The sequence below is a fragment of the Salvelinus alpinus genome, chromosome 17 (genome assembly GCF_045679555.1).
Source record: "Salvelinus alpinus chromosome 17, SLU_Salpinus.1, whole genome shotgun sequence".
NCBI classification, from domain to species: Eukaryota; Metazoa; Chordata; class Actinopteri; order Salmoniformes; family Salmonidae; genus Salvelinus; species Salvelinus alpinus.
Window position 1 is genome coordinate 22,598,814 of NC_092102.1, and position 10,351 is coordinate 22,609,164.

General features: G+C 41.5%; 1 protein-coding gene across 1 annotated transcript; it reads left to right on the forward strand.

Annotated features, from left to right (window-relative positions):
- The first annotated feature begins 56 nt into the window (after nucleotides 1-56).
- On the forward strand, nucleotides 57-10,111 carry LOC139542527 (serine/threonine-protein phosphatase 4 regulatory subunit 2-A-like). The gene is made up of 9 exons (XM_071348081.1): nucleotides 57-256; nucleotides 845-926; nucleotides 3,056-3,226; nucleotides 3,356-3,449; nucleotides 5,297-5,334; nucleotides 5,802-5,876; nucleotides 7,551-7,688; nucleotides 7,790-8,052; nucleotides 8,372-10,111. The coding sequence occupies exons 1-9, from the start codon at nucleotides 223-225 to the stop codon at nucleotides 8,713-8,715; spliced, it is 1,239 nt and encodes a 412-aa protein (XP_071204182.1). The 5' UTR covers nucleotides 57-222; the 3' UTR covers nucleotides 8,716-10,111.
- The last annotated feature ends 240 nt before the right edge of the window (nucleotides 10,112-10,351 follow it).

A 10,351-nucleotide genomic window follows, 5' to 3' on the forward strand; every position in this document is an offset into this window, starting at 1 on the left:
TGCGGACCGCCGAAGAAGAAGAAGAAGACCACCACCACCACCACCACCACCCCGGACATGTGCACTTGAGTGGGTAGCTAGCAAGTGTGTTACCTGGATGTGTTGTTGCTAGCTAAGGAAGCTAGTGGTATTTAAAAATATATATATATTCTTTCCCCTCTTCTGTTTCCTGTCGCTGTTGTAAGGGATATCAGTTGCCATAGGCTAGTTTACGTTACAACCATGGAAATTGACACACTCTTGGAGGCTTTCACGGGTAAGTCAACTTACTTTAGCTGTTTTTCCGTATCTGTAACGTTATTGGAATTGACAAGTTTACTTTAGCCGCATATATTCTAGTTAGCTTGCTATCTCGTTGGATGGATGGAGAACTTGGCTAGTTGTAGCTAACAGTCGAAATTGTTAGCTGACTAACTTGGCTCGCTAGGCCTATTTTATTTTGATAGCGTAACTACATGTATAATTCAATATTGATGTGTGTGTTGACTTGAAGCTATTTCACCCCCACTTAGTTACATTTTGTTTCTAGTCTAGTTAACGTTAGCAGGTCACTATAGCTTATGTTGACCACAGTTTGCAAGCTAACGTTAAGTGTTCTAGTTTAGTTAGCTCGTTTATTTGCTACTAGCGTTAACTACTGTAGTTAGGTAGCGTTATTTGTTGGTGAATGTGGTAGTTGCAGCCATGGTGATTCTATGAAATTAGTAGCTATCCTAATTATATGATTGCAGCTTGCTAGCTATTTAAAGCCTGTGGTTGCCGAGCAGCTAATTCTGCCCTGGACTACAACGCTGTAACGTTACATACTTGAATAAGTGTTTTCTATTTTCTTATCTACGTTCAGACTTTGAGAAGAAAGGGAAGAAAGATGCCTGTCCTGCCCTGGATCAACTTCTGTCTCATGTCGCCAAAACGGGAGAAACGATGTGAGTGTCTGAGAAATAAGCCTAAAGTGCCAGTCGATTTTCTATTGAATGGACAATGTGTCAATTCAGTATAGAAATGCACAGGCTGGTAAATTACAACTCATGGATAGACTTATTGCTGAAATGTATTTCTGGATATGCTACCAAAACCAAGGTCTTGTTGGAGGAGACTGAAGTTAACCAAATATTGGACTAAAGGAGCCTTATGCTATTCCTTAGTCCAAGGACCTTACACGTTCTGTTTAAAGGTCGAATTGGCTCTCGAAACCAAAACAGCCAAATACACCATCAAAAAGTGAATAGATTCTCAGTTGTGGTATGGTTCTAGAAATATAAATCCCTCTACTTTCATATCACATCAAAATATATTCATAAATGTGAAATGCAGATGTACTGTACACTGTTTTAACACAGTTGCAGTCAACACTATTTTTAAGTGACAACACGTTTGTGGCATCTGTCTTCCATTCATGCACAGGTGTTCGGAGACTCAGATTTGTCCGTAAACAAGCGCTGTAATGTGGAAATATGGCTGTGTGGCAACCCTAACCCTATAAAGGTGTGCAGTAATTTTAACATTGTTAAAAATAAAATTCTCGCTAATATGAAAGATTTGTTCCTTATGTTTCCAAAACCATACCGCAAGCGATGCATGTTAACATTTAGAGCAAGCGTCGGGGTTCTTAACAAAGGTCCCCTTGGAAGAAGATACCTTCATCAATAGGCGCAAAAGGTACTTGGCGTCTATGAATGGGCTAGGCAACCAGAGAGGTATCCCACGAAGCAAGCTAGATCTACTCTGGGTTTTCTAAAGCTAACCAGCTTCAGTTAGCTTCACATTCCAGCCAGGTTTCAAGTTTTATTAGTCCTATGTATGGGATACGCATGGTATGCATCGCCCATCGAAATGTTTACTTGCAGGTTCTTGCAAGTAAATACAAGTAAATGGCAGTAGAATATATTTTTTTTTTTAGCATAAGTATAATACAGGAATGCACAATTTATAATACAATATTTACATGTGTATTGGGGATGTATAAATTGAGCAGTGTAGTAAGTATGGTAGCAGCAGTTGTGATGTGCACAGAATCAGAGCAGGTGGTCAGTTCAAGTGTTCAGCACTCTGATGGCTTGTAGATACAAACAGGCTCAGAGACAGTATCAGAGTATGAGGTCTGATAGAAACGGTCTGCCTGACAGTAGAGGAGAGAACAGCTTGTGGGTGGGGGGGTCCTTGATGATGCTGCGTGTCTTCCTCAGGCACCATTTCGAGTGATGTCCTGGATGGGTGGAAGCACGGTCCCAGTGATATACTGGAGGGCTTTGTGGTCGTGTACGGAGCAATTCCCTTACCATGCTGTGATGCAGAATTTCTTCAGCCGTCTTAGGAAGTCGATACTGTTGCACCCTCTTGACAAGAGTGGTAGTGGTGCTGGTCTATGACAAGTCCTCTGCTTCATCCATACTATGACGGTGGATATTGCTTGTCCGCCTGCTGCTAACTCTAGCAGTCTTGTAACTTGTATGTCATACATGGCTAGTCGAACACCAAACTCTTAATTGAGACAATGATGAAACCTCAATCCATGGGCGAGTCAGGTCCTACATTTTCATGTGTGCTGAAATGAAAATGAACTAGGTTATCTTGCAAATTCAGCAGGCTGTGGTGTGAAATAGGCTTTTAGAAATGCCATCTTTATTTTATCTCATAGTTAATGCTGTCTTTGGTGTTACATTGCGTGAAGTTTAAAATGCATTCTGTCATTACTGTGATATATTTTTTTTTTTATACAAACATTTTATTAAATATTTTGTTAAATCAGTCTTCCTCAAATGAATGGGATGATGATGCAATCTTTGCAAGAGGGAGGGAATCTGATTTCATTGGTCCTCAACTCATGACTCAGTCATTTCATTCAGAGTAAGGGGAATTAGCCTGCCCCAGAGAAGGATTTGTTGCGCCATTTGAATGTGCCTGGCTAAAAGGTGAGCCACTTTCGTATGACCGGTTATCCCGATTTGAACTCTTTTGACCAAAGTTACCTCGCTAACTCCTCAAACCTGCTTCGTAGGAATCCCATCCGGTGTCGGACCAAGAGAGGATAACTTTTTGGTCTCTCCTCTTCCAGGATTTCATGGTCACAGTTCAAAAGTTATTTCCTGTTTAAACTTGAGAAAGTAATGGATGACTTCAGAACCTTGTCGCCAGACCAGCGAGGTCCATCCAATCCTAATGTGGAGTACATTCCTTTTGAGGAGATGAAGGAAAGGATTCTCAAAATTGTAGATGGGTACAACGGGTGAGTGTCGTCCAGTGCTGAGACATTTAATAAAAGTCTCCCTTTAATGCCTGTTTTACCAGTATGCCTTTGTGTAGCCTTGTGTACAGCCTCGTGAGGAAAGTATACCTTTTTGACTATCTTTTCCAGTATTCCGTTCACCATCCAGCGTCTGTGTGAGTTACTTACTGACCCTAAGAGGAACTACACTGGAACAGCCAAGTTCCTCAGGGGAGTGGAGAAGGTAAGTATCATCACTGTTTCTGAGATTGTTTACCATAATGGTTTTTTTTAAATATGAGGTGTGATCTTTAGCCAAAATTGGAGTTTCTATTGGACAAATTCAGGTACGTCCTTCACAGTTTTCGTTCAGTTTGCTTCTGTTTTAATAAACATTTTGCAACTGAATCGGCGCAATGAATACGCCCCCAGGGTACTCACCCTATTAAGGATACCTACAGTACCAGTCAAAAGTTTGGACACACCTATTCATTCAAAGGTTTTTCTTTATTTTAACTATTTTCTACATTGTAGAATAATTGTGAAGACATCAAAACTATGAAATAACACATGTAATCATGTAGTAACCAAAAAAGTTTTAAACAATATTTGAGATTCTTCAAAGTAGCCACCCTTTGCTTTGATGACAGCTTTGCACACTCTTGGCATTCTGTCGACCAGCTTCTTTTATGAATGCTTTTCCAACAGTCTTGGATTTCCCACATATGCTGAGCACTTTGCTGCTTTTCCTTCACTCTGTGGTCCAACTCATCCCAAACCATCTCAATTGGGTTGAGGTTGGGTGATTGTGGAGGCCAGGTCATCTGATGCAACCCTCCATCACTCTCCTTCTTGGTCAAATAGCCCTTACACAGCCTGGAGGTGTGTTGGATCATTGTCCTGTTCAAAAACAAATGATAGTCTCCATAAGAGCAAACCAGATGGGATGGCGTATCACTGCAGATTGCTGTGGTAGCCATGCTGGTTAAGTGTGCCTTGAATTCTAAATAAATCAGTGTCACCAGCAAAGCACCATCAATCCACCTCCATGCTTCACAGTGTGAACCACACATGCAGAGATCATCTGTTCACCTATTCTGCTTCTCACAAAGACACGGCGGTTGGAACCAAAGATTTCTAATTTGGACGCATCAGACCAAAGGACAAATTTCGACCGGTCTAATGTCCATTGCTCCTTTTAGTAGTGGTTTCTTTGCAGTAATTTGACCAATAAGGCCTGATTCACGCACTCTCCTCTGAACAGTTGATGTTGATGTGTCTCTTACTTGAACTCTGAGGCATTTATCTGGGCTGCAATTTCTGAGGCTGGTAACTCTAATGAACTTGTCCTCTGCAGCAGAGGTACCTCTGGGTCTTCCTTTCCTGTGGCGGTCCTCATGAGAGCCAGTTTCATCATAGCACTTGATGTTTTTTGTGACTGCACTTGAAGAAACTTTCAAAGTTCTTGTAATTTTCCATATTGACTAACCTTCATGTCTTAACGTAATGATGGACTGTCGTTTTCTCTTTGCTTATTTGAGCTGTTCTTTCCATAATATGGACTTAGCCCTATTTGATAAAAGACCATCTTTTGTATATCACCCCTACCATGTCACAACACAACTTATTGGCTCAAAAGCATTAAGAAGGAAATAAATTCCATAAATGTCCTTTTAAGAAGGCACACCAGTTAATTGAAATGCATTCCAGGTGACTACCTCATGAAGCTGGTTGAGAATGCCAAGAGTGTGCAAATCTGTCAAGGCAAAGGGTGGCAATTTTGAAGAATCTCAAATATAAAATATATTTTGATTTGTTGAATTTTTGGGGGGGGGGATTTACTACATGATTCCATATGTTTGTAGTTTTGATGTCTTCACTATTATTCTACAATTAAAAATAAAGAAAAACCCTTGAATGAGTAGGTGTGTGAACTTTTGACTGGTATTGTATGTCACAAATACATGTCCTTGTGTTAATTTGAATGAATAATGCATTCTCGCATGGCTTATTTTTAACAAGTTTAAAATTGCTTGTGTTTGTATACAATACACATGCTTGGAGTTTGATGGTATTGTTTATATTTTGCAGAATGTGATGGTGGTCAGCTCTGTATATCCTACCTCGGAGTAAGTATTATATCATGTTTCTCTACCTACCACTTTTTATAGCAAAACATACTTTAAAGTTGGAGTCTCCCGGGTGCATCTCCCGGGTGGCGCAGTGGTCTAGGGCACTGCATCGCAGTGCTAGCTGCGCCACTAGAGTCTCTGGGTTCGCGCCCAGGCTCTGTCGCAGCCGGCCGCAACCGGGAGATCCGTGGGGCGACGCACAATTGGCATAGCGTCGTCCGGGTTAGGGAGGGTTTGGCCGGTAGGGAGGGTTTGGCCGGTAGGGATATCCTTGTCTCAGTATGTAAAAAAAAAAATAATGTAATAAAATGTATGCACTCTACTGTAAGTCGCTCTGGATAAGAGCGTCTGCTAAATGACTAAAATGTAATGTAAAATGAGTCAGCTTCAAAGCTGTCTATCAAATCATTTTGGGTAGGCTAACAGTCATGTGGATTTGCTGACTCACTCTGCCTCTTTCAAAGGAAAAATGGGGCAACCAGTGTAAACAAAATGAATGGAGGGATGTTCCCTGGCAATACCTCTATTTATTCAGAAAGGTGAGCGCTACCTACGTGTCAATGGTTGATGTTCAGTTATGCAATTTATCTACATTTATAACATAAAATGGGTGGGGAACCCCAATAAAACCCAGCAGTCTTTCATTCCAGGCATCCCTGAACATAGGGGGAGAAGGTTTAGTAATTTACTCATACCAAATATGCTGGGTGGCAGTGTAGTTAATCTCCTTGTTATTACACTGAACAAAAATATAAACGCAACGTGCATCGATTTCAAATATTTGACAAATATTTGATTGAAATGCATTCATTAGACCCTAATCTATGGACTTCATATGACTGGGAATACAGATATGCATCTGTTCGTCACAGATACCTTAAAAAAAAGGGTGGGGGCGTGGATCAGAAAACCAGTCAGTATCTGGTGTGATCACCATTTGCCTCATGCAGCGCGACACATCTCCTTCGCATAGAGTTGATCAGGCTGTTCATTGTGGCCTATGGAATGTTGTCTTTCTCCTCTTCAGTAGCTGTGCGAAGTTGCTGGATATTGGCGGGAACTGGAACACGCTGTCGATCCAGAGCATCCCAAACATGCTCAATGGGTGACATGTCTGGTGAGTATGCAGGCCATGGAAGAACTGGGACATTTTCAGCTTCCAGGAATTGTGTACAGATCCTAGTGACATGGGGCTGTGTGTTAACATGCTGAAACATGAGGTGATCGCGGTAGTGGGCCTCAGGATCTCTTCACGGTATCTCTGTGCATTCAAATTGCCATCGGTAAAATGCAATTGTGTTCATTGTCCGTAGCTTATGCCTGCCCATACCATAACCCCACCGCCACCATGGGGCACTCTGTTCACAAAGTTAACATCAGCAAACCGCTCGCCCACACGACGCCATCTGCCCGGTACAGTTGAAACCGGGATTCATCCGTGAAGAGCACACTTCTCCAGCCTGCCAGTGGCCATCGAAGGTGAGCATTTTCCCACTGAAGTCGGTTACGACACTGAACTGCAGTCAGGCGTCAGACCCTGGTGAGGATGACAAGCACGCAGATGAGCTTCCCTGACTCTGTTCCTGACAGTTTATGCAGAAATTCTTTGGTTGTGCAAACCCACAGTTTCAACAGCTGTCTGGGTGGCTGGTCTCACACGATCCTGCAGGTTAAGAAGCTTGATGTGGAGGTCCTGGGCTGGTGTTGTTACACGTGGTCTGCCTCCAAATTCTCTAAAAGGACATTGGAGGCGGCTTATGGTAGACAAATGAACATTCAATTCTCTGGCAACAGCTCTGGTGGAAATTCATACAGTCAGCATGCCAATTGCACTCTCCCTCAACTTGAAACATCTGTGGCATTGTGTTGTGACAACTGCACATTTGGCCTTTTCTTGTCCCCAGCACAAGGTGCACCTCTGTAATGATCATGCTGTTTAATCCACTTCTTGATATGCCACACCTGTCAAGTGGATGGATTCTCTTGGCAAAGGAGAAATGCTCACTAACAGGGATGTAAACACATTTGTGCACAACACTTTTCAGAAAAGTATGGAAAATTACTGGCTACTTTTATTTCAGCACATAGGACCAACACTTTACATGTTACGTTTATATTTTTGTTCAGTATAATTGGATTCAATTGCAATAATATGATTGTATGAAAGCGTATTGGATTTTGCATAGAGATTATTTCTTCTCTCCTTATGGTAGGAATATAAATGGACCAGGCACCCCAAGGCCACTGAACAGACCAAAGCTATTGCTATCCACCTCTCTGGCTACAAACGGTCTCCCTGACAGCACAGATGATAAGGAGCCACTCACAGAACAAGAGGAGCATGTTGTCAGGTAACTAGCATTGTGTGAATCCAGGTGACTGTCAGCCAAAATATAATGCTGTAAATGTTAAGACTTAGCAACTAGTTTTGATGTTTTGAAGCTTTCTTTAGTGATTCCTCAGTATCGGAAAGTAATACCACAAAAATCAGTCTGATGAAGACCAAGCATCCAGAAGAGGATGCAACGGAGGCAGAGAGCCATGAAGTGAAAAGGCTGAAGTTTGACAAAGACATGGATGAAGATGAGGAGGTAGACAAGGAGATGTCCTGTCCTGAACCTGCCCAAAGCTCATCAGACAAGCCAGAATCGTCAACAGACATTGTCGAGGAAGAAAAAGACAAGTCTGCTGATATGCTCACCACAGACGATCATGGTACTTTTTTTGAACAATGGGGCATTTTCAAATAACACTATATGGCTGTATTTACACAGGCAGCCCAATTCTGATCTTCTTTCCACTAATTCCTATTTTCACCAATCACATATTTTCACATCAGATATTTTTCAGCCCTGGTCTGATTTGGTCAAAAGACAAATTTAGTGGAAAAAAATATCAGAATTGGGCTGCCTGTCTAAACACAGCCTAAGCTTGTGAAAGGGAAAATTTGACATGGGTCCAAGAATAACATTGTTAAACTGGATGAATTGATTTATGGAAGGATATAATTGTGTTCTTGCCTTCTGTCCCCCAGAGCCTTCTAGCACTCAGACAGAAGAGCCCTTTGAGGAAGAGACAGCGGAGACATCAGAGAGAGAGGCTGAGTCTGGCCCTACCAACAGTCTAAAAAGTGACAGCACCATGGACCAGTCAGAGGGGCAGCTTGCTCAGTCAGGGAAGAATCTACGTTTAGGGGAACAGGGGGAAGGGGATTACAGTGACCCAGTCAGTAGCAGCAATGGGGAGGGAGCACCCAGTGAAGAGCCTGTCCCATCTTCCTCTCCCAGAAGTAAAGTTGAGTCGTCGGCAGAAGGCGCTGCTGCAGAAAACAGGTTAGAAAGCCCAGAGACCGCAGATGAGCCCATGGAACAGGACTAACGTGAGGGCCACCCGACATTATTTTACACTGTATGATACTGTAACACACCCAGGAGATCTCTGTACCAATGTGGACCTGTTGTCTCCCAGGACAGGGGGGCTTTTTGTGAGGCCTCGGGTCTCCTCACGCCTTATGACCCACCCACCTCCTGACGGCCAGTCTGATTTTAAAAACGTAATTTAAGATCCCCTCCAGCTAGGTTTTTTTCAAGCCTGTGGCATTCATTTACACATTAAATGCCTTTATCACTGTTATTTTAATATGAACTGCTATTTTAGACGCCAATTCCAAAGCTGCTTGATTAACATTGTGATGTAGAAGGATCAGTCATTATTCAGTGTTTGTGATCTTCATCTGTGGTGAATGTTTCATGTTTGCCGGCCCAGTTAGGTTCTCTGGATCTGTGGGATGCCTTGGGTTTTCCCTGGGTAAAGTGACCGTTTACAGCTATGTTTTGTTTTTAGTGTGTTAGTTTTTCGCACTTTGAAATGTAAAGTATAGAAAACTGGCCATGACATCTGTAGCATAAAACCACTGGAAGCCCTGCAAGTTTGCTAGTCTTGCAAAGTAAACATACAGAAACCATGGATTGCAACCAATCCTCCTCATGTACTATGATTGAACAATAGAGATATAGCTGTGAACCAAATGCTTTAAACTGTCCAGTGAAAATTTCACTTTGAAAAGCTAATCTGTTAACTTGTCCTGTTCTTGTATTTGTGGCCAAAGCAGAAATTAAGAGAAACACTTCAAAAACTCAACCTCAAACAGACTGTTACAACAATGCTTTCCATTTCTGTTTTGGCTGAGATGGAATTTTTCTGTCAGATTTAAAGTGAAGGTCCAGAACTTTTGTATAATTTGTTTTGAAAGTAGTGCTCATGAGCCAAACTTGATCCCTGCTTTTTGTGTATTGTCTCATCCATTTTGTATGTTATGCTACATCCTGCTTTTAATTTTTGTATTCTTATGATATGTTACTAATCCAAATCGTACAATATGTTACTCATTTGTTGTGCTTAAGATTCTGGACTGCATCTTTAATCAAAAGATGTGGAAACATGGCATTTTAATTATCACAATCTTTTTAATTGAATGACATCTTTCTTAAACTTCAGACATCCATATCAACTAAATTCAACTTTAAATCTCAGCACAAAATGATCGCTACTGCTGTCACATGGAATAACAAGAAGCTTGTTTTGATTTGGAGCGTTTACTGGCTGCCATATCTTGTTTCTGCAACTGTCCTTTTTATATATTAGGATTTTAATATTTCTGTAAAGAAGATTTTGTAGATTGTAATACATGTTCACTGCCTTTGTGAAAGTCTCTGTAGATTGGTCTTTCAACACCGTATTCATATGAAGCAATAAATGCTAACATTAAGTGTGAGGTATGCTTAATTTGTATCAAGGAAGTTATACCTTTTGCCAACTATGGATACATATTTTTTTATACATCACATCCTTATTTGTACATTTTCAGAGAAAACATTTAATCTTATGACGGTAACTCCAAATGGCCTTGACACTCATGCATAGTAGGCTAATGACGCTTATCCCTGTCCCTATGAAACAGTCAGCACATTACATGAGCCAAGAAGAGCTCGGCTGGGTGTTCTGTCAACACATT